We start from the raw sequence: 24,993 nt of genomic DNA on the forward strand, positions 1-24,993 counted from the left end.
CTCTCTGGCTAGAGGCCTTAAATAGCTGATGATTGAGAACTGAGAAGTGGTGATCTGAAAATACACCTCTCATATGTCGTCTGTTCATTATCCAAAACCACAACTCTTGCTTTTCTCTTTTAGCTTTAACCATCGAAAGTTGCAATGTTAGGAAAAGCTCCTAATAATTAGCACTTGTTCCCTTCATATGACAATCTTGCCCCTAACCTAAAAACGATTTTATTATTTTATTATTTATTATTATTATTATTAATTTTTTTATTTTAATCCTTTACACCCATTTCACATAAGTGATATAGCATAAAACCTTGTTAAAATACGTCATGTCAACCAATGTAAAATGAGTGAGAAAAGTACAGGATTTTTAATGCATTTTTATTAAGAATAGATGTATGTGAGTTAGAAGAATTTTCTTCACCCTAATTTGAAGGAAATATTAGTAATTACTTAACTTTGAGTTACTTGTCCATGCAAAATATTAATTGCAAAAAGGGATATTAATGTCAATATAACCCAAGATGAGCATCCAAACTACTTTTTTCGTTGGCGCATTACTTTATTGATAATTGGAGTCTTGTTACTTTTATGTTGCAATCAGTGGATCCACTAACTGATGTTCATCTCCTACTTTTTTCCAACTCCATATTCTCCTAATTCTCCACTAATCCCCATTTTCTATGGCAGCCAACCAAGCTTTCCATTCGTGAGCCATGGACGGCTCGTTGACTCCTTAAACAATATTCTAACAATCCTCCCCCTTTATATTTGAACCAATATCGAGCTTATTTTCTGTCAAAGCCAATTTGATTTAAGCAAGTTCACAATCTTAATTTCACACCCTCCTCATAATCTCACATGGGTCTTCTGAAAATAGTTTTTGTTATTTATTTATTAATTTATTTTTTTGAGAGAGAAAAGAAAAAAAAAAAGACAGAAAAAAAAAAAGAAGAAAAGATTTTATCGCTACCCAACTTGACCTTATTGTACTTTATGCTAAACGAAGTGATCTCCTCCTTGGAAATGCACCCAATTACACCAGTTGCTGTACCCACTACTATTTTTTCCCTCTGCTTTTTCTCTGACGCAAACAAACAAACACATCACAATCGCGCTTATCTTACTTTATAGAATCTCACTTTCCTCGTTCCATTTGTTTCCTCTTATTGAAGAAATTGCAGAGGTTTATTTGAATGATATTTATAAATTCTATAGCAATTGCTACGGAAGAAGAACCGTAACGAGTAAAATCCGGGTTCGATTTTGGAAAACTACTGTGCATAAATATCGCCATCACAAGTATCATCAATAATGTCATCCACTTATCTGTTGGTCATAGGAATTCCCCTAATAATTGATAGCCTCTATGAATTTTTTTCAAATGTGAATCAAGTTCTGGGCCCATTTTTCTCCACACTTCCCTCTCCCAAAGATCTTCTCTGATTCACCTGGAAAATGACGTCAAATTAGCCATTCAACTCATTGCCACTCAAGTTTTTCATACATCACCATAACATAAGCCTAGTTGTACTTCACCAGAGTGACAAAAATCTTTTAACATTTCCTAGCCTTTCCCCCTTCTTAGTCGCAAGTTGATTTAAGTTAACTGCTACATCTAAGTTTACGTGACATTTATCACATCAGCATATTATAAAATTGTCATATCAACTTTTAAGGAAGTTGTCACCGGATTTGTTTGGTCACCCATCTTTTTTCCTATACTATTTAATTTAGTTAACACCTTGGTGCTCATTCACCTTTATTCCTCCAAGCACAACAAGGATTTATTAATCGATAATGAGGAAATTGGGCCGGCAAAAAGAAATTTTTCTTGGGCTCAGCTGGTTTACTTTGGACGGTGAGTAGCCTTGCCTTAGACTCACATCATTTTCCTAATAAGTGGGTTCTCCAAATGCTTGCTGGATGGGCCAGTTGGCCCTAGTAGCTTCTCTTAACATACAAAGTTTTATGAAAAAGTGAAAAACAACTAAAAATGACATTAATTTTCTCCGATTTAATCTATAAAATTACATGTTTTTTGAGCGTGCATTTTTAATAGATTTTTAAAAAATTATGTGATTCTTACATGGAAATTAAAAAAAAAAAAAAAAAAAATTCTCGCATGCTAATTCTTTTATCTCAGTTTAAAGAAAAATTATTTCTTTACCAGAAACGCTAAAAATAAAAGAAATATAAGAACAAAAGAGCGACGGCGGATTTTTTTTTTTTTTTTAAAACAAAAACACTCTTAGTGAAGGAAGAATTTTTCAACTATATAGGAGCTCCAATATTTGGGTTCATTTTGAGTGGTTGATTCTTGAAACCTTAGTTTGATTAAAATGGGAAATTAGATAGTAGACTTTTCCTTTCCACAGACAATGCCAAGAATCCATACCCCACAAAACCCATACGTTGCATGGGTGCCACTGCCCGAAATTCTTATCTTGTTGAGTCCTCTACGTTGCTCTTGCTCGAATTCTTATTAAACAAATCAGAGTAGCCCTCTGCAAAGCTGGTTCCAATCTCAGCGAATTATTTTATATGTATTATTAATGGGGTATGGTCAAAAAGATAGTGGGAATTTTGTTCCTCACCTAAATGATTAAGCTAACATTTAAGATAACCCCAACAAATTAGGTAAAATGTTCATATTAACTAAATTTAGCTAATATTGTTCATTTTTCACCTCCGACAGATTAGCTAGAGGCTAGCTAAAATACAATTGGTGCTACGGGCAGTCATCGTAGCACACTAGAAGATTTCTTTAATATTTTATCTCTCTCTTCTCTCTTTTCTTTTCATCTCCAAGAAGAGGTTGGATTGACAAGAATATAATGAAATAATATTTTTTTTAAAAAAATAGAGAAGATAATAGATAACAGTAAAGTTTGTGTTGAAAAATGAGTAAGTATAGTGCTTTTTGATTATATATTGAAGTTCTAATATGCAAGACCTTCAAGCTGATCATGGCACTTCCATTTTGGTCACCAATAAAAATGGTTTAGAAAAACACTACTTTCTCCCAAAATGGCTGAGGAATGGTGGCTTCTTTTGACCAGAAGCTGTCCTTTTCTAGGCAGCTGGCTTGGAAAAAAAATAGAGTGGGCTAGACTCCAGTCCCCCTGCATTTTATGTATATATATCAAAGCAGCAAAGAGCCAAACTTTCTGTAATTCTGTTTCGTATAAAAAAATAGAAATCGCATGCCGCCTTTGACCAATCTTGGACCATGTCAACAACCAACGACCAATCACCCCTTTTTGACTACCCTGTAATTGGGGGGAAAAAAAAAAAAAATTGCAGGAAGCAGCAGATATCACACGATCAGCATTTAAAGGTGTGTTTAATTTATTTGAACAAATTCTCTAAAGCAGAAATGATTTCTCCAAAATCAAGCATATCTTTGTGTCTAGAATTCGCATCATGAGGAGCAAAAGGTCGAATTAGACGATGGACGTTATAGAGGCGGTGCATGTGATAAGAGGCATTCTTTAATTAATTAATTTAGTTTAAAAATTAGCCAATCCCTTGACAACATGTGAAATTATGGACCAAGAAAACACCAGCATCAACATATATGTTGTCGGGTTTAGGTGTCATTAATCTCTGCAAACTGTCCCCAGTGGGGCAAATCACAAGCTTTTAAGATGTTGCTCTTTTGAAACGTGGCATAAGCGTTAAGGTTAATCGTTTATTGTGCTTAAGAGTCAATTAGTAAAGAATTAGTAAGCAGCTAATCAGAGCTTACATTCCTTCACATGGGTATCTTTTGATAATGACTTTGGTCTTTGGAGGTCTATTTGAAGAAAGCATGATTAATTAACACCGCGCATTAATTGTTGACTTCCATTGTTCAAGATTATATGATCACCAACTTTCTCAAAATGCACCATTTAATTTAATTAAGGATGTCGTCCACAACCCTTTTTTGCTGACTATTCGGAAATTCCGACGAATGGTGATAAAAAGATGATGCCGGCCAAACTTTGAAGTTCTTTCACTAATTAAGGTGTCGTTAGAAACACGTGTTATTTTTTTACCCAAAAAGCTTCAAACCTCTTCCTCTCTCTAGCTATCGATCTCACCCTAACCATGGTCCATGACTTCATATAATAATAATAATAATTTACTTTTTTAGTTTTTGATTTTATTTTTGAGTTGTGGATCTTGTTTTGGGGTTTTGTGAGCCTCGTGAAGCAAGACTCTTTGATAGGCTGCATCAAGACTCAAGAGATAATTGGTAGGTGATGAGAGGGTTGTTGATGCAGATTAAACCCTAAAGGAATCACTTAAAGTGCATGCTTGCTGCTACCTCCTCTTCTAATGTGAAGAGAAGTGGCCGGGTGGAGAAAGAGTGAAAAACAAAAAAGAGAAAAGAAAAGGAAAAAGGAAAATTGGCAAAAGAAAAGAGGAGTCCTCGAAAGCATCAGATTGGATGTTTTTCATAATCAAGTAAATTAAAGCACAACATAAATCAGGGTCGTGGACCACATAATATTTTGCTTTGCTGAATATAATTTTAGCAGAGGTACAAAGACAACTCTCTCAAATTTTGGCTTCCACCTTGTTTCCTTTTGCCCTTTTCCAACATTCAAGACGGCACGTAGTCAATGAATTGTACCTCGATCTCTATAAAATCTAATATACCAACATCTTTTTTTCTTAGAAAAAAAAAAAAAAAAAAGAGTGAAAAAAAAAAATTTCTAAATTAAAAATAATGCACCATTTTTGAATCAATGTTCTCTTATTGAACCCTAAACTTACATTTATATAATAGTTTTAAGTGTTCTGTAAAATGTTTTATTTATGAAGTTGTTGGTATGTTTCTTTTTTTTAATTTTTTTATTTTATTAAAAAACAAAAATTATTTGGTATGGAAAAATTAGTGAATCGACCATGACATGTGTAGTAGTCGTTAAATCTTTGTAACGACAAATTCACCAGACATTCCTTAGTCTTGATTCTCATTGATAACATAAAAAATAAGGCACTCTGCCAGGAAAAAAAAAAAAATCATGTATAGATGTGGGTGTTTGACCATAAAAGCCTAGCCATATATCTAACGTCCCCAGATATTCCTGAAAACATTTGGAACAGGAGTTATCCTTTAAGAAAATTAAAAAATATATATATATATATAAAGGACCCATTTGGTCTCAAGGTACCAAATAGCCATGCTTCCCTTTTCTCGCCTCTTTTCTTTGGGCTTTCAGGACTGCAAATTTCCAAAACTCTTTTCTTCTCTACTTCCAAGTCTACCCTACTCCCTCGTCTAAATTTATATCAAGTCCCAGATGGTATAATCTGATTCGATCGTGACGCTCTGTTCCGACGACAGCAACTGATGAAGCTGGGAAGGCCATATTTTCACCCAGAGCCAGAGCCATTCATGCGTTGAAGGTACGTTCATATTATATAGTTTGTTTTTTTTCTGAGCATTTACGTTCATAACTTAAATATTATTAAATGCGACTGCGTTTTGAAGTAGAACATGGTTTGGGTAGCTGATCAAACTAATTAATGAATTTCATCCACCTAAATCAAGATTAACTTGATTGGATAAAAGGAAAAACCAAAATCTAAAAGATATTACTGTACATGCACGGTGTTCCTGCAGCCCAAGATTTCAACAGTCCGGTGATACTCGAATAGTGCATGTGCTTTTATTATGAACTTCGAGGACAATCCAACGGCGTGCATCACAAACAAAAGAACCAAGACTAGTACTGTATTCACTTTCTACTTTTTTTTTTTTGGTAGGAGGATTTCCTTTTACCAAGAGAAAGTTTTTACTGCTTTTTACTCCGACCAAAATGAGGCAAAACGATCGATCAAATCAATCAATCAACCAGCAACAGGAACCCAACAACTGCTTTACGTGCCCACACCCATTTGAATTACTTTTCATCAACGAATCCTGAGCTCAAGTTTAATATGTTTTTCGTTATTATATTGTAAGACAATTGATATTTTTAAGATTCATAGACAGGATCTTTTAGATCACAAAAATTTTACTTTCTTTGGTCTTGATTATTGTTTCATTTCTACTCATGTCATGGACTTCCTTAATCAAGAAACACCCTCCTTTGATACGTGGTATTAGAACATTAGGAGCAAATATCATATATGTACTTTTCTTCTTTATGTTTAGAAAAAATTTCAAAAAAGTTATAAAAATCTATTTACATTAAATTTTTTATATTTAACCAACTCTCAATGACTTTGTTTTTCAGTGGGTAGGAAACCAAAAGTAACTCTCTATAATTCTTTATATATTATTTGAGAAATGATATAGTACAATAAAAATATTATTTTTTCTCGTAAAAGTTTTAGATGGCAAGAGGGTATAGGTTTCATCCGTAGTTGCTGTAGTCTCACTCATTGATGGGCATGTGACCTCTTGCACCTAAGACTTTTACGAACAAAAAATAATATTTTTATTACACTATAGCATATCTCATATTATTTTAATATAAACATTTATTATTATTATTATTTTTTGATAATATAAACATTTCTTTTTACTATCTCATCTTTTATTCTTTTGTTTTAATTAAGAACTGTGTTAGAATTTTGTAAAAAAAGTGAGGGTAGTTAAGAAACTTGTATTTTATAAAAATAAAAAATATATTTTAATAGTATAAGAAAAAGTAAGAAAAGCTATTGTAAGTGAAATATATTTTCATAAAAAAGTAAAAAGTAATTTTGTACTCTAAACTTAAATTATCTCTAGCAAGGCTCGTAAACTAGCTTTTTAGTTAAATTTAATTATTTTTATTTTTTGTCTTACTCCAGAAGTGCTTGTAAAGTTCACCTTCTAACACCGTAAGCTTTCGTGTTTAAAAGTTCACTATATCACCTGTTACTCTGTTAGCACTATAATATAATTTCTCTCTCCTCTCTCCCTCTTTCTCTCATCTTCCTCGCAACGAACTCTCATCACATTCAAAAAAAAAAATTTCTCCTCTCTCACTTCTGTAGCTACGAAATCTCTTCTTTGCCGCAACAAAATCTCTCCCATCTCGCAAGAAATCCTCTTCCTCTTCTCATCCAGAATTTTTTTTTTTTTTTTTTTTTTTTTTTTCATATCTGTAGCTACGAAATCTCTTCTTCACTGCAACAAAATCTCTCACATCTCACAAGAAATTTTTTTCCTCTTTCTCTTGTTCTCTCACCGATTCCTCACCTCACCCAAAAACTTCTCTTCTTCTGATCTAAAGTCACATATCTCTCTTTTTTCTCTCTCTTTCTCTTCTTCTGGTCTTTACTAAAACAGTGTTTGTATGATATGTGTTTGTTTTCCTTTGATCGAGTGTTGGCAAAATAATAATAATAATAAAAAGAATAAAAAATAATATTTAAGATAAAGTAAAGTGTAAAATAAAAGATATGGTAGAGTGTATAGTTAAAAAATAGTAATTAAAGTAAAAAATTGTAATTTTTCAATAAGTAAAGTAACTTTTATTACTAGAGATGCTCTAAGAAAAAAAAAAAAAAAAACTGCTACTCATACTCTTAGACCATGTTGTTGTGCCCATTCAAACACATGTCACATTGGACACACCACACCATTAACATATCAGGCCAAAACTTAAAACTTGGACATACCAACTATGATTGAAAACCTAGTATTGAGGAAGGTGGCCGCGTGGCTACTCTAGTATGGATGATTTCTCAAAGCCCTCGTATTTGCGAATAAGTAACCACACCATGTATCCTCAATTCCCCTAACCTACATGCTGTCTCTCCTCTTCATCTCTATTGACATTTTTTTTTTTTTTGGTTGGACATGAAATGGCCTGATTGCCATGTATGATCACTTATCACCATTATAAACTTAACAGAAGAAAAATAGAGAGTTATTTGATAACAATGCAAATCTTATGAGTGATTTGAAACATTTAAATTTTAAAGAATAATTTGATAAAAAAGGGTGAAATTTGAAACATTTTTCCTTACTATTAAATAGAACATTCTTTATGGATTTGCAAACATAATTTTTGTAGTGTTCTGTTTTTGTTTTCATCAAAAGATATTTTGATTAAAAAAAAAAAGGTTATCACGAGTAGCACGAGTCACAAAATTATTGTTAAATAAAATATTAATTTCCTTTAATGCTTAAACATCATTTTGTAACAACTTTATAGAGAACAAACTTTCAATGCCATCCCACACGTGCAATTGTCCACCAATCTTACACAAAAACAACTAGAAAGGTGTCGGACGTTGAAATTGGCTTAACGCCCTCCGATGTTAACCCCAACCGGCTAGATCAACGGCTGTCGACGCAGGCCTTTAATGCGCTAAAGCTCCCAACACGTTTGTGAATTGTGATTGTCACAACCACAACCCGCATGGTTATGATGCAACAAATCATGTGGTCTCTGGATAGTAAAATTCATGGGGTCCCACTTCTCAGATTAAGAATTTTGAAGCTGGTCGAAGACAATCAAGTCGGTGGGCCTTAGAGCAGCATATCAGGCACTCGGAGTTTTTTAATTAATGAATCAGTTGTTGATCAAGTTGTGTCGGACCGTTCGGACAACCAGAATCGTGTCGGCCACCGTTTAAAGGCGTATAGGTTTACTTAGCTTCCCTCACACTTTGCATCAACGTTTCAAATTTGAAAAATACGTAGTAAAGCTAGGAATTTTATCTCAATGGAATATAGTATATATATATATATATATTTTGTGTGTTTTTAGTCATTTTTCATAATTTTAAAAAGTATAACAAAGGTAATATAACATGTTTCTAAAAAAAAAAAAAGATGGAAGTTTATCCAAATAATTTTTTTTTTTTTTTAAAATGGAAGTATGTGATGGAAACAAAAGTTGGTAATTGATGAAAAGTGAAGAAGTATGATCTTAATTTGTTTGATACACTAATTAATTACGGTGTAGGTACTAAGTTTCTTATTATTTGTGTATTAGAGGAAATTTAGGAAATTCTATTGATAATATTAGCTAATTATTTGAAATATGAAGCCAAATTGTTAATATTAAGTCTAACTTTAATATTAATTTATTTGAAAGTAATGAGGTACAAAAAAGAATGAGATACTTTTTTTTCGAGGCTTATAATATAATGAGGTTATTTGTTAGGGGAGTGATAGAACCTAATACAAAAAGTAGGGATATATTCAAAATAATGGAACTCCATAACTTTAGCCATATAATTTTATATTTTTGTGTTCACAATGTTACAGTAATTGTTCCACCATATATTAATTATCAAAAGTTAAATATTTTATTTTTTGTTGTAAGATGAGCTAAAGGAAACGCTTTCTAGTTTCTACATTTAAAGTGAACACGACCATTAAACATAACCATTTTATTAATATCTTTCCGTTCTTGATGAATAATTCTTAGTTGTGTATTGTGTTGGTCTTTTTTTTTTTTTTTTTTTGCACATATTAGGCGGATGTGCCGCTATTTACATATTTTAGGAAAATTACACTTATCTTCCTCAATTTACCACGTAATTTGCAATACTTTTGCAATGTTTTAGTTTGGTTGAAGCATGTATCCTATTAATCTACCATATTAGGATTGCAATGTCGCCCCTCTCACAACCCAAAATGATAAAAATACCCCGCATAAGATTAAAAGTTTTTAAAAAGAAATAAACACTAAAAAAATGTATTACTCTTGTCCGTTCTGATTTTTTTTTTTTTTTTTTTTTGAAGTGGGGGGATTTTAGGAAACTTATTTTTGTCACTTTGGGGGCAAAAGGGGAGACATTACAACCCCAATGCTAAATCAGTGATATTTGTTAACCAATTGAAAAACATTGCAAATTAGGTGGTAAATTGAGGGGATAAATATAATTAGTTTTCCCAAGTGTTTTTTTATTTTTTTTTATTTCCATGCTGCAATATTTCCTTTTCATTATGGCTCCTCTTTAGCAAACACCATCCATCGTAATAAGGTGAGGATTGTGTTTGTAATTCACCGATCGGAATAAAAGATCGAAATATTTGAATATCTTGGTTGGTTTCATTGTGCTTAAAGTAAACTATCAGCTTTAGTTCAACCAAGATATTGAACTCAATATGATGGAGGGATGAACTCAAATTTTCTTTCTCCATTAGTTCCCAGTGATCTTTTGTTTGTTGTGGGTGTTTGCCTGTAAGGAAACCAAAGTGTATATATGGTTCCTACATCTATTTTCTACTTGCCTATATAGCTTTTGCAATAGAAGGGAGGCTTGGCTTTGGATCCCCCTTGCTTCCAGAATTGACTAGATTCTATTTCTGGGTCGAGCGGTAGGTGAAAACCATTAGAGAATATTGCTCCCTCCTCAAAGGAAGAGAGAAAAAAGTGTACTGGCTTAGAGAATCACTTGTCATTTACCCATTTCTTTCCTATCAAGTAGCCTGTTAATTAGGAAAAAGAAAAAAGAAAAAAAAAAAAAAAGACTCTCATAACCATTCGCAGTACTATCTCTGCCTTTCACAGGCTGTAGCTTGCCTGCATGAAGATTGTTACAAAACCTTAATCTCTTCACAAATTCATGGTTTGAGGATACATTTTTTGAATACTTTGATACACCCAAATGTGGGTTTAAATAGAGTACAAGCAAGAGACTTGAATAATGAGTAACAACTTGACTCTAATTTCTAATACCAACCAAACTACATTTTGGACTCTTATCACATTAGGATACGTGTCGGAGATTATCTCTCCCTACGTGACATCTACATGTATGTCAACCATCGTAATAATTGTTTACAAAAAAAAAAAAAAAAACAAATTAAACCATCGTAATAAGGTAAGACGATCACCTTTTTTTTTTTGAAGAGATGCTTGGTGTACGCCGTTCTGATGGGCTCTTAAGTCCCACATATTAAAAAAACACCTATTTGTTAGAGTTTTTGTGGATCGAGCCATAGTTAAGTTAGTTCAGGAAATTGGAGGACTACTGGTGTATCAAGCCCCATTGGGCCCGTAAGGCTTGTCTACTCAAGGCCCTTGGACCTTAACACCTCTTGACCGTCCCCTACCGAAGAGCCCATAAGGCTTGCTTGTTGGAAGGCTCGTCTGCCAAAGGTCCCGACAATCCATCAACATAGACCATGGCCAATGGGCCAGGAAGAATCTCGTCGGTTATGCCCAAAACTAGTCGCATTATAGAATAAAGATACATCCATGCCCCCAATAGGATGTACAACAACCGATTTACCCCCTTGCTAGGTTAGATAACGACTCTTTCATGTTAGATACCTCTTCCAATATTCGCGGATAATGAATTTTCCATGCCATCACTCATGCTCTCAACAACATTTGAGCATGAGACTCTAAACTCAACCTAAGAGAGGCGCGAACGGCAAGCCTATATAAGGAAAAGTGGGAGGGGGGGACCTTACACTAGGTAGGAGAGGGGAGACCTTATACCATGTACGCATTCATTCATTTCCTTATTTAGTCGATTTGCTTTATTTTCTTTTCATTCTAATTTAAGCATTGGAGGTGATTTTGTTAGACGTCTGGTGGACCTCTCTAATTGTTTGTTCTAACCTTTAAGCCTTCTCCTAATGCTTAGCGTGGTCATTATATCATCCGTTGGCGCTATTTGTGAGAAACATTTTATTTCTTCTTGAATTGCGATTCTCCGAGACAAAGAGTTAATACCAAACACTAGGATGAGAAACCCTCCGATAAACAACATCGGCACTCCTATTCAACTAGCTCGGCCACCTAACCCTCACTCAGCTAGTTAGCTTAATCCACCACATGATCCTCAAACCAACTCGCAAAATAACTTCCAATTGACCCCATGCTCCTTCGGTTGCTTGACCATGTGAATTAATTTTAAATAAACAATTAGATAAATCAATTTTAAATTTTAACCATAAAATAAATTATATTCCTTCCAATCTAAAGGGTGAGGATCCTGTTGCTGATCGAGACTCGGATGATTATACAATGAGGAAATGACGGTTGAGCCCCATTTATGCTGAAAATCAATTTATTTATTTATTTATTTTTGTTCCGACGAAAAGACTGTGAACTTAACATTGCTATTTATGGAATAGTGGGGTTTAATATTGCCAATTAAGAAAGGGACTGCGTGCACATCGCTTGTTCTGTCTCTAAATTTATCACTTTTTTTAAAAAAAAAAATAAAAAAAAAATAAAAATCGCTAGTGCTGTTAATAGTAAAAAAAAAAAAAAAGAAAAAGGAAAAAAAGAAAAAGAAAAAAAAAATAATAATAAGAAAAAACAAAGACAAAGAGGTAGCGAAAGAAAAGGAGCTTCTCAAGCCTTCATCCTCTAGCTCTAAGCATCTTTGCTTGTTTGTTCGCCAAAAAAGCACACTCCCCAAGAACACTCGCAGTTACCTTCTGCTACTCCAATTCCAGCAAACGATCCGTTCCTCCTGTCAAAATTTAATATAAAACATTAAATCATCAAATTCCCGAGTTTAGAAATCCTCCTCTTTATTATTCTTCTCCATATTAAACACAGTAACATCACGCTAACAATCTGCGACTACTTGCTGTTATTTCTGTTTGACTTGGAAGGATAAGGATAGGAAGGGCCTCATGATGGATGAAATGTACGGTCTGAACACAGCGGCGGAGTATTCCGACAACTACAGGCCGCTGATGTCCCCGGACGACCTGATCCTACCCACACCGGATTACTACCAGGGTTTCCTCTCGTCCACACCCGCCCTCCGCGATCATCATCATCATCATCGGATTCCGATATTCGGATCCGACGAGTTGCTCTCGGCTGCCTCGGCTATATCGGAAGCCGCCTCCTTCACGCCCGAAATTCAACGCGAGGAGGACATGTCGAGCGTCATCAAAGCCAGAATCGCCTCCCATCCTTCTTATCCTCGCCTGCTTCAAGCTTACATCGATTGCCAAAAGGTGCAAGACCCTGCACCGACTTCCCAAGGACGTGTTTTTTTTCTTTTCTTTTTCTTCTCTCAAACTAATCTAAATTGTCTTGTTTCTGTGCTACAACATGTTCTTAAACTGTGATGATGATTATTATTATGTGTCGGTCTGGGTCAAGTAGTACTATTTTGAGCTGCGGCGTTTAATTTCAAACCTACCTACTGAGAGGAGCGTTACACCTATCTTTGCCGATTATTATGGCTTCTTTCCAATTTTGCTTCCACTTAATTTTCTTTTTTTTGATGGGTTTGAAGATTTTTTTTCGGAAGTGAGTGGGAAAATTAGAAAGGAAAGAAAACTTCGTCTTTTGGAGTAAGCTTAATTTGGCTGCAATTTCTCTGGGGAATTAAGGGGTCTGAGAAAATGGTCTTGTTTGTGCAGGTAGGGGCGCCTCCGGAGATAGCGAGTTTGCTAGACGAAATCCGGCAAGAAAACGACATTTGTAAGCGCGACGTTGTTTCCACGTATTTAGGAGCCGATCCCGAGCTCGACGAGTTTATGGTCCCCCCACTCTCTCTCTCTCTCTCTCTACTAAGCAGTAGTAAGCAGTATATATAAACCTTGGTCTTAAATTGCTTCCTAAGTTTTCTTTTGTTTCCTTTGTATGTGTGAAGGAAACCTACTGTGACATGCTGGTGAAGTACAAATCCGATCTTTCCAGGCCGTTTGATGAGGCAACCACCTTCTTGAACAACATAGAAACACAGCTCAGCAATCTCTGCACAGGTCTCTCTCTCTCTCTCTCTTATTTGTTTATTAATTATGGGATATATTATTATCCAGATTTTGTTTTTGGCTCACGTTAGCATACCAATCCCACAACTATTGCTTTTTTCCTGTTTCTGCAATATCGATTTTACTAGACTCTAGAAAATTATTACGCTAACAAACAAAAACCCTAGAGATGGATGATTTGCGAATGGTGTTTTTTCTGAGGATTATGAGCTAAAAATGCTTTCTTGGTACATGGGTAGTGGTTGTTCTTCATTGTTTATTCAAGAAAACTAGTTACAGTGTTTGGAACCTTTCTCTTTTCAGTCTATTGCTTGCACGGGGCTTGGTCTAATGCCATTTCCTACCCTTGTTTCCTTTCACTATTTTTTTATCTTTCTTTCTCTGTGCCCAGATAAATATGAAGCTCCGAAGTGTCAACTTTTTTCAACTTGAGATTTTGATTTTGACGTTTCAGCCATTTTGAATGATGAGTACATCTCCAATAGTAGTAGCTGACATTTAATGTTACTTTCCGTATAACCACCAGTGATAGAGAATCCTTCAGCTTCTTATGGATCGATCGGTGCCTTTTGCTGCTCTTCAAATGATGTTTTCTTTCTTTTCTTTTTTTTTTTTCTTTTTTTTTCTTCATATATGCTTTTATCTACAAGTATGCGTGAAATACATGCAATCATGGTTATAGAGTCCATTTTCTGACTTGGTTGGGTAACCATCTCAAAGGCTTAATCCATAATATAATTAATTAATCAGAATCAAAGTATATATGTCAATTTCACTCAAATTATGCTAATGGTGGATCATTCTCATTCATGTAAACTTAGATGATCAGTATTGAATGAAGACAAATGTTTCTAATTTAATGTTAACAGATGGATAAAGAATATGTAAAGAATTAATATGGAAATTACCTTAATTGTCTGGGAAGTTCATGCATGTCAAATGAACAAATACCTTATGAATGTCGTTGAGTCATTTGTTATAAACGGTTTTGTGTCTTGTAGTGATTGTTGAGTACCAAAGAGTTTCAAGTTTAGAGTTGAATTAAGTAATGTTTTTATGTTGCTCTAGAAGTTTCAACATGAAAAAGTTCATGACATGTTACACCAAACAAAACAGCTATGTTTGAAAGAATTGAAGTGTGCCTATGGCATGTAAAGGGATAATAATCTTTAGCTGGGATTATCACAATATTTTCATCAGAAACATTTTATGTAGCAAGAAATCTTTGAAGGTTTTTTTTTTTTTTTTGGTTGCTGCTGCTTTAGTTTTAGTTTGTAAAGTATAAGTGCTTGACATATATAATTACATATGCTTCCCAATATTATCAGCATGTGATTTATTAGTCTTTAATTTGATTAGATGGAGCATTTTCTTTTATCTTTCTCTCTTCTAGTGCAAATGGTTAAAAGTGTAAAAGACAACATGGTGATGCATCATGCATGCCTTCTACTTTATTGCATCTCTTCACTCAATCTATTGGAATTTGGAAATTACACGGGCCTGCCCAAATTTTGATGGTTATGTCATGCAATGATGTCCGGTCTGGTTACTTTATTAGAGTTTCAAGTTCCGATATAGTAATACATATATATTTATATTTATGGATGGTTGGAGATGAAAAATGATTATTGGGAATTGTCTGATGGCTGACAAGCTGTTTGACAGCTAAAGTAACAGTTATATCTTCTTGAAAATTGTTCTGGGTGGTTTGAAATATAATATTGAAGCAACCAAAATGGAGTTCCTTCTATATACAGTAGTACATGTGCTGTTGTAGTTTTAATTTATAGCTTTCCCAATTTAAGTCTTGAAAGCCAAATCTTTCATTTTATTAGTCATCCTCGTTATCAGCAAGAAGAGATTCGCATACAAATCTTACAAATCACGTGAGCGAATACCAATGGTTTTCTAAAAGGACTCATGTAAGGGAATGATAATTTGCTGCTGCTTTGACATCCTGTTGAACTTCAAATTTTCTTGATTCTTAATTACACATCTTTGCAAGGTTGTGTGTTTGTGATTACTTTACTTGCAGAATGGATTTGTGCTTATTATTATTTTAAGTGTCTCAGCTAAAAAGGCTGCTGCAATTTCCATTTGCAAGGGAGTGTATCTCGTGCCATTGGCATGGGTGTAGCAGCCTTAGACGTTCCTCGGATGATGACTCAAAATATTTTATGATGTTTTGCAAAAGATTTGCAGACCACGGTAATCTGGTTAAGTTAGGGTTGGCAACTATTATTGTTTTTATTTGGAAGTACATATTAACTTTTTGGTGATGCTTTTTAATCATTTTTATATTGGCCTTTTCTTGTGCTTAGTAGTGGGTTCTCTTATTCCTCTTTTGCACAACTATTATTGATTCCTTAACTTGTTAAAAAAAATTAAAAAAAGGGTTAGCATTTTTCAGATATCCGACCATTGCTGATGTCCAGTTGGGCATATATTCACGTGCTTGGATTTTTAATGCACCTATCTGGCAGGGCTTCTCTTTAACCACTTTTAGCATTTGCAGAGAATATATCTTAGTGTTGCTTACTCTCAAGTTGTTGCATTCTTGGACCCTCTTTTCGTTGATCAAATAATTTGTTTATTGGATTATTGCTTCTTTAGCCTATGCTTTTCCTCCCTCCAAGTGGGTTAGTAATCCAGGTAGGAGAAGCTTTTGTTTGACATAATAGATTCCATATTTCGGATTTCACAACTTCTTGTTAATTTCCCTTTTCTGGCGTCTCGATCAAGCAAAGTTATCCTGTGACCTCATACACTACTAACGAAGACATTTCTGCTGCTGTCAATGATTATAATCAGTCTTGACATGCGATTAGAATATGCAAAACCAGTTATCATTGACACGGGAGTAATCTTCATTAAATTGAATTGCTGCATATACTTTTTATAGGCTAGAAACTTTCCGCTGCTGTCAATGAAATGCATCTGCTTGTGTAGGCTAGAAACTTTCTTCTTTTCAAATAATGGTGTGAATAGTTATATCCTTTACTATATATATGGTGTTCATTTCATATAGTATATTGGATAGTATATTGCATTTTCCTCCGAAGGATTCCATTAAGATTCAGGAAGACCTATGGTAGCGTTCTTTCTTCTTATAGTGGGGTCGAATCCTTGTTCTTATATTTCCAGACAAACCCTTGTTCTACACCTTATGCTTTGCCAATGGGGAAAAAGCTTAGGTTTTCTTCTGCATATTTAATCTCTCACTCCTAAGTGCGCTAAAAATAATCAATGAATTCAAAATGATCCGTTAAAATCTACTAGTTATTTTTAGCACTAAGAATGGAGTGTGGAGCATTTATGTATTAAAATATGATGGTCATGCACTTTTTCCCATCCTCTTACTTGCTCTTTCTGGGTCTGACCCCGGATACTCTTTCTTCTTCTGCTTCAAAAGGTTTCCATGGGAAGCCTGAAATGATTTTTTTCAGTGGGGAAGCTAGTGTAATCGTGAGGGGCAGTATGGGGAACTGGCGAATAATAAATGCTTAGTTGAAGTTTTTAGCTTTTTGTAAAGCCCGTATAGAGCGGGTGGTCGAGGAGTTGCAGAGTAACTCACATGGACTCCCGCAGTTCTCGCTGTGAAGCACAGCTTTATGGGGTGAAGGGAGTGTTCAACGCGCACTGAGCTTTCCTCTGCCTACTCCTGCCCCTGCTTAGTGCTTGTCATTTCCATGGACAATATTTGGTCTCTTCTGGCCCTTGTGGGTCTTTGTGCTTAATCATGTCTCCATTACACGTGTTCCGTTTTTCGCCATGTTAAAATTTAAAAATAAAAAACCAACCGTGGAGATTGATTTTTGAAAAAAAAAAAAAAAGAAAAGAAAACTTACAAAAGTATGTACTATAATTTTCTTTTTACAGTTTAGATTTATTTTAAAATTTTTAATAAGAAACCACGCAATAAAGAAACTATATTTGTCTACGAGTCCTTTGTTTGAATTGTTTCCAAGTGGCCGGAGAAATATCTGTCGGCTAATAAAAATATATTTATTTATAATATATACAAAAAAGAAGGACAAGGGGAGAGTTATGGGGTGATATTATGGTGCGTATTATTAATATGAGCTTATCCATCTACTCCCAATCAGATATTCGTGTGGTTGTCCACCCTGACTTTTTCGAGTCTCTCACTCCGACTGACGAAGGATGCAACCTGACGAGAGTGTGAGACTGCTCTCCCCCCTTTTACTTTTCTTTGCCACCTCGGCGTGGAGTGTGCAGTGTACCCTTATTCGGCAGTCAAATCCTTGTCAGACTGAGTTGCTGTCAGAATGCTGATGTGGCCTTTCCCTCTCTCTACATTTCCTAGTTTATTAATGTGAATGGACCCAATTGCCCATTCCTTCTTTTTATCTTTATTCCTGTTCCCATCACACATTTCTCCTTGCCGTGGGGTTCCAGAATATCTTCTGCGAATCTCTTTTATAAATATTTTACGTCCTCTTGCCAAAATTTGAACTACAACTCAAATATATATATATTTTACCTAGGGTTGACAATTATTTTGATACGACCTGTCAAACTCCATACAAATTCAACACAAAATTAGTGAATTATGGTTGAGGAGTTTGACCCGTTTAATTAAATGGGTCGAGTTAGGGTTGACTTATATACTTTTATACTCATGCTTTGATACATCCTGAATTCAACACGACTTGTGAACCTAACATGAATTGAACACGAAAATAGCATGCTAGCATTGAAGGGTTTGTCCCTTTAGATTATGGTTAATTTATATAGTCTTATATTCATACATCGATTCACAACTTAATTAACTTGACATATAAACATGAATTGTCACTCCCAAATTTTTGCCTACCATCCATGTTGTATCAATGTATATATCATGTATGCTTCTTTGCCATATAAAATGAAAGGACTATGTATGCAAATTAATTACATGACTATAGTTTGATGACTTATTCCGACAAATTTCTGCTTCTTTAAGGTTTATCTTTTGATTCTTTTTTACATGAAATATTGGCCTTGTCTAGAGGCTAGAGCTATAATCCCCACGCATTATGGTCATAATTAATGCTAGTCTTTTCTTGCTTCTGTGAGCATGTGTGTTCTTTTCTTGAGAGATTTTTTGAATTCATTTGGGCAGATGAAGGTGGTGTATCATCAGATGAGGATTTAAGTGGCGGAGAGATGGAGGTTCAGGAAGCTCAACTGAAGAGTGAAGATCGAGATCTTAAAGATAAGCTTTTACGTAGGTTTGGCAATCATATTGGTTCCTTGAAGCTGGAGTTTTCAAAGAAGAAGAAGAAAGGAAAGCTACCAAGAGAAGCAAGGCAAACATTGCTTGAATGGTGGAATGCTCATTATAAATGGCCATACCCAACGGTAAATCATTTCTTGAAAACCATGCGCTCTAATGCACCTCCATCTTAAAACCTGCATGATCACTAGCTAATCTAGGATTCACTATAAGAAATTGGCCAAAGTTATTGCTAAAAGTCTATAAGTCGTCGCAGTTGATCTGTTGAGAAAGGTTATCAACGACGACTTTAGTGTAAAGAAAAGAATTTGACTTCTTTAATTTGCTGTACTTGAACATCCAGGAAGGAGATAAGATTGCGCTGGCTGAATCGACGGGGCTAGATCAGAAGCAAATTAACAATTGGTTTATAAATCAAAGAAAGCGGCATTGGAAACCATCTGAGAATATGCAGTTTGCAGTTATGGATAATCTTTCAGGACAATTCTTTGCAGATGACTGATCATATGCATGTACATATGTACACTCAAATGTATCTCCCGATCATAGTTCGATGCTTGTGTTAGTTTCATGTATATTGTAAAATGGAAACTTGACCGACATTGATATATTAATTAAAATTCCTACCAAAAAGGAAAAATAATTGTATTTTTCATTTAGATTTGGAAGTTGACCGACGCTGATAATGGAAATGCTTACATGGTTTTGGTTGACTACTCCCGTCTTGGTTGTCTTGACTATAATTCTTTTTTATTTTGTTTTTTGCCACCTTCAAGTAACGGTCCAATAAGCCATAGGATGGATGCAAAAGTTGGAGCAATTTGTGAGCTTTGGGTGGTGTGAGGATGCTGGAGAGCAAGGGTACTGACAACTTGAGAGTCTTCTTCCAAAATGATGTCCTTGAGAATTGAGATCACAAGGGGGTGATATGACAAACAACCTTAATGATTTGGCCCTCAGAGTTTCTAAAGACAATAGCTTGAGCAAAGTAGGAATCCCTTGAAGGAACGTTGAGGAGGAGGAGACCCATTTTTTTCTGGGAAAGGAAACATTGGCTTCATTTGTTATTGCTTTTTGAAATGTGCCTTCTATTTTAGTTTGAAAAATGTTTTGGTGTGATAAATAATTTGGAGTTTTTTTTATTTTTTTGGAGTTTTTTTTTTTTTTTGGTTAATATATCAAAAATATTTGTTAATATATTAATAGTACTTTATCAAAAAATTTCCTAAAGTTTAAGTTTTATCAATTTACTCCTTAAAGTTTCGTCTGTTATCAAATAGATTATTCTATTTACCTTATACTCCTAACAGTACTACCATGTCATACCCAATTTAAAGGTGATATCGAAAATATATAGACCACGTCTCGCCTATATATATATATATATAATGGGCTTTGTGATGGTCCAAGCCTGGAAGAGGGCCCAACTGGTGGGGAGCCCAATCATCTAATTAGGCTTTTACAACTCAACTCCTTAAAAAGTTGTGTCCGTAGTGGAAGGGAGAAAAGTAGAAGGCTAGCATAGGATAATCCATATCTTCTACATATTCATGAACTGGTATTTGTTTTTCTATCTAGAAGGATATACGGACCCCTGGGAATGGCTTCGCTTCAGCTATGTCTTCCTTCCACATGCCGCTTCAGACAAAGGCCAGTTCATTGTGCTGCTGACCAGCGCCAGGGCCTCTTCAACCGCATAGCTCCTGTCTACGATAATGTGCACCCTCTTTACCCACTCTCTTTCCTTTCTTTCAATGTAAATTCCTTACTTTGTTTATGGACCGGGTTTAATTTATATATATTTTTTTAAAAAAAAAAAAAAAAATTGAAAATGCAGTTGAATGACTTGCTGAGTTTGGGTCAGCATCGAGTTTGGAAAAGAATGGCAGTATCATGGAGTGGGTAAGTATTCATTAATAATTATTTCTGGTTTCTAATAGTTGGGTCTTCTTTATTTTTTGTTCTTTTTATTTGGGATTCGATTTATTTTTTGATTTTGGAATTGTGGGTGTCAGAGCTAAAATGGGAGACTGTGTGTTGGATTTATGTTGTGGAAGTGGGGATTTAGCTTTTCTCTTGTCCGAGAAAGTCGGGTCCAATGGCAAGGTCTGTTCCAACACCACCATTGTTGTAAATTAATGTCGTAGAAAGATGTTATGGTGCTCTTTTCCATTAATTTTATTGGGGTTACGATTTGCAGGTGACTGGTCTTGATTTCTCAAAGGAGCAACTGTCAATTGCTTCTCATCGGCAAAACTTTGTCCCAAAAGCCTGCTGCAACAATATCGAGTGAGCATTGGTAAATCTATCGGTTAATGAATAAAATGATTTGCATATGTATTCTAATTAACAATATATTGAGGTTCTCAAGGCCATTTTGTTCTGGAAGAATTGTATGTTAGTTTCCTATAATGTTCTCTATAATTGATCCTAAAGTCCACCATAAATTCCTCCCCATACTAATGAGTGCTACAGAGGCACTAATAGAATGTGTGTCAATATAGGTGGATTGAAGGCGATGCACTTGATTTGCCATTTTCAGATGGTTACTTTGATGCCATTACAGTGGGTTATGGGCTACGAAATGTGGTGGATAAACACAGAGCCATGCAAGAGATGTATAGAGTTCTAAAACCAGGTCTAATGAGTATAATCTGTGTCTGTGTGAAAATATGAAAGTTGGTGAATTTGAAAGTGAGACCTGATATTAATTATTCTTGTGGGCTTTTCAGGTTCAAGAGTATCTGTTCTTGATTTCAACAAAAGCACTCAACCATTTACTGCTTCAATTCAGGTAGTCACTGTGAGATACCATTTTTTTTCTCTCTTTCAAGGAAAATCATGTCTTAAACTCAAGTAATTGTTGCTTTTCTCTACACATTTAGCGAGTACATTATAATAGAATGTGACAAGAAGGTTTCTTCCCTAATTAAGAATGACCGTGTTTAAATCTTCTATACGATGGATGCCCTTTCTGTTTTGTTTTCAGTTACTGTCTCAGATTGGGAGCAGTTTGTAATTTTCATTCAAATGAGTTCTGTTTCTGATTATATTTGATAATGCTGTGATTATTGGATATTATGTTTCAACATTGATGTATACCTGTTGCAAAATTAAATTGATTTTTGTTAAAAAATGTATTCATTTTGCAAGGAATGGATGATTGACAATGTTGTTGTCCCAATGGCAACTGGTTATGGGCTTGCGAAGGAGTATGAATATTTGAAGAGCTCAATCAGGGAATTTTTAACAGGTTATTTCCCCTTCAACTAATTTTGAATCGTGCTACTTTAGGTGGATTGGTTGTCAATTGAACATGTTGAAATCAAAATTTGGCTCAATCTTGTCAATAATATATATCAAATTGGTGTACTTGGTACGTTTAGCTGGGCTCGCTATTTCAAGGAATCCCTTAGGCCATACTCAAATAGGATGAATGGTTGATTTACTGCCTAATTGGGTGATCAAAAACTGTCTTTTGATACAGGGAAGGAATTGGAGAAGCTTGCTTTACAAGTAGGATTCTCTAATGCCACGCATTATGAGATTGGCGGAGGCCTCATGGGGAACTTGGTAGCCAAACGTTAGATGCAATTCATGGATGGTATTGTTCTCGCAACTTTGAATTATTGATTTATCAGAAAGAAGCACCCCATTGTATATGAAATCTGATCAGTACTCAAAACTGTAGACTTGAAGCTCTGAACATTTTCATATCTCCGTGTTTTCTTGGTTTCCAAACTGGAATGTTATGTTAAACAATTGGATCAATAGGAGCCCGAATTTCCTTTTCTGCTCATATATTGTCTTTGCAGTTTTGGCTCCTTCATCAGGTTTATATCTCAAACAATTCAAAAGACTGCTATGTAGGGAGCTATATCCTGTGTTAGACAGGCTGAGACGTTTATATAAACGTATCTATATACTTCCTCAAACTCAAAACTTGGGAGAGTTGTTTGTTGAAGCCCTCAGTAACATATCTAGAATCCCTCGAGTTCCTTGAGTCGACTGCCAAATGCCAATAACAAGAAGCCGACGCCTGGTTGCAATCTTAGATTTGTGGTTTCTTTCACTTGAATAGACAACTTATGAGCACTTGTTTTTCTGAGAAAACAGCCACTCTCACCCCGCTTAGATTCACGTGGGACAGAAAGAACCGTCGGTGAATGTAACAATATGGTCACCTGGGATAGAAAGAACTGTCGGCCACAATGGCAATTGAATCAGAAATTCCTGCTTTGAAAGGGTAAAATGGGTCCTCGCACGTGTCATTCAGTTCCATGGTCCCTTCATCCATAAAAGGTGGATTTGTGGGTGCATGAAGGTGCTCCTCCTTCTTTGTTAACATCTGTAGGGCCTTTGACATTGTTGGTCGTAATGACTGAATCTTTTGGGTGCACAGGAGTCCAATATGCATCACTCTGGAAACCTCATTCGTTACATTGCTGTCCTGGTGGTTATGCAACACCAGATTTGGATCTTATAATTGCTCAACTGTCTCTGATTGAAAATGTTTCCACGTCTATTTTGTCCAAACAAAAAAAAAACGTGATCAACTGAGAAAAAGGGTAGAAGTGAGTTCTTTTAATCAAGGGAGTACATAAAAATATCAATAATTTTAAAAAGGAGACATTTTTGGGAGGGTGAAGAACTGAAGCTCACTATTGTGACTAGGTTGTCTAAGTATTCTGAAGTTCTGCTCCTCTTGTTCTGCTCCTCTTGTTCTGCCTTCCGGTAACTATCTCCAACACAAGCACTCCAAAGCTGTAGACATCAACCTTTTCTGTCAGCCGGCTGTGGGCTAGGTATTCTGGAGCCATGTATCTACTACAAATCCATGAGAAAGAAATTGTTGATAATGGCTCAAATTGTCAACAAGTGTAAAGATAATTGCTGGAAAATATCAATATTCAAGTTGATGGGCTCAAGTCATATTTATCTATAAGAAGATAATGTTAGTTTTAAAAGGAGTCCAAGAACAACTGGAATTGTATTTTTTGGAGAAAACGTGTGTGGATAAACATGTGAGCTGCAATGCTTATCTTCATCATGGAAAAGACTTTATATTTATGATGGTTTCGTTTTCCCAGTAGCAATTGGATTAAAATTGTTCTCCTATTTTTCGTGATTAAGCCTCTATAAAAGGACATGTAGTCCTTGGTTAAGTGGGGATCCGGAAAATCCAAATTGGTGAGAGCACTTTGTGGCATTTACAAAGTGTAGAGAGTTTTTCTTTACTGGGTATTTGAGAGGGACAGTTAAGTGGGGTGTACAAGGAGTTAAGGGCTTGGGTTTGGGATATTAAACTTGAGCGGTTCAGGCTTGTACCATTGTACTCAATATTTCTCAATAGTAAAGAAGGAGACCGGATCACGTCCCGTGGACGTAGGCATATTGCCGAACCACGTAAATTCTTTGTGTACGTGTGTGATTGGTGTGTGTTTTCTTTCCAAACTTGTCTTTTGCATAAAGGGCTGGTAGGAAATTAGTTGCCAATGAATTATCAATTTTCCTAACAATTGGTATCAGAGCTTGGTTGCGCATTTCTACACGTTAAGAAGAAATGCAGTCCTTGAAGTTTGGGTTCGACAAAAGAATGAACTTTGGCTTGTGGCAAATACAAGTCAAGGACATCCAATTTGGGTTACACAAAACGTTGAGAGGAGCAGGTTCGGCAGAGTGCTCCTAAAATGCTAATACTGTTTCTCTCGTAACGAGAGATGATGATGTTCTTTGAGAAGGGCATGTACATACTCTGGCATGACCACTAAAAATGTCAGGATAATGGATGTGTTCTATTAGCGGGTCCACATTTGCATACGAGACATTGGTTTGGTTTTTTTGATGTCGGGTATGTGGTGGAAAAGGGTGTCGATGGCTAATGAACTTCCAGGGGAACCAAACATGGAAGTTGCACCATATTTTTCAGCAGGATTTTTTCGACATGTGCCAAAAATGAAAATTTTTGGAATGGTTTAATTCTAAGTACATGTGCTCTTTATGGTGGAGCATGATAATTCTTGTAGAATTATTATTGTTGGGGTAAACAGTGTTTTGTATGACATCCCAGGGCGTGGGGATGGGCATCGGTCAAGATGCGAACCTGAAGTCT

At 35.4% G+C, this 24,993-nt stretch overlaps 2 protein-coding genes across 4 annotated transcripts; both read left to right on the forward strand.

The window, feature by feature from the left end:
* The first annotated feature begins 5,185 nt into the window (after positions 1-5,185).
* Positions 5,186-19,597, forward strand: LOC132178853 (homeobox protein knotted-1-like 6). 2 transcript variants are annotated; one of them, XM_059591423.1, is made up of 6 exons: positions 5,186-5,397; positions 12,524-12,877; positions 13,289-13,408; positions 13,522-13,633; positions 18,768-19,006; positions 19,225-19,597. In XM_059591423.1, exons 2-6 carry the CDS (start codon positions 12,545-12,547, stop codon positions 19,381-19,383), a joined length of 963 nt encoding a protein of 320 aa, XP_059447406.1. In that variant the 5' UTR covers positions 5,186-5,397; positions 12,524-12,544; the 3' UTR covers positions 19,384-19,597. The 2 variants fall into 2 exon arrangements, with proteins under 2 accessions (XP_059447406.1, XP_059447405.1); XM_059591422.1 differs by lacking the exon at positions 5,186-5,397 and having other exon boundaries at positions 12,259-12,877.
* Positions 19,598-20,408: 811 nt separating this feature from the next.
* Positions 20,409-22,680, forward strand: LOC132178582 (2-phytyl-1,4-beta-naphthoquinone methyltransferase, chloroplastic). 2 transcript variants are annotated; one of them, XM_059591026.1, is made up of 8 exons: positions 20,409-20,598; positions 20,719-20,783; positions 20,897-20,987; positions 21,082-21,170; positions 21,386-21,519; positions 21,614-21,675; positions 22,035-22,134; positions 22,369-22,680. In XM_059591026.1, the coding sequence occupies exons 1-8, from the start codon at positions 20,482-20,484 to the stop codon at positions 22,467-22,469; spliced, it is 759 nt and encodes a 252-aa protein (XP_059447009.1). In that variant the 5' UTR covers positions 20,409-20,481; the 3' UTR covers positions 22,470-22,680. The 2 variants fall into 2 exon arrangements, with proteins under 2 accessions (XP_059447009.1, XP_059447010.1); XM_059591027.1 differs by lacking the exon at positions 20,897-20,987 and having other exon boundaries at positions 20,579-20,598.
* The last annotated feature ends 2,313 nt before the right edge of the window (positions 22,681-24,993 follow it).

This window comes from Corylus avellana, chromosome ca4 (genome assembly GCF_901000735.1).
Source record: "Corylus avellana chromosome ca4, CavTom2PMs-1.0".
NCBI classification, from domain to species: Eukaryota; Viridiplantae; Streptophyta; class Magnoliopsida; order Fagales; family Betulaceae; genus Corylus; species Corylus avellana.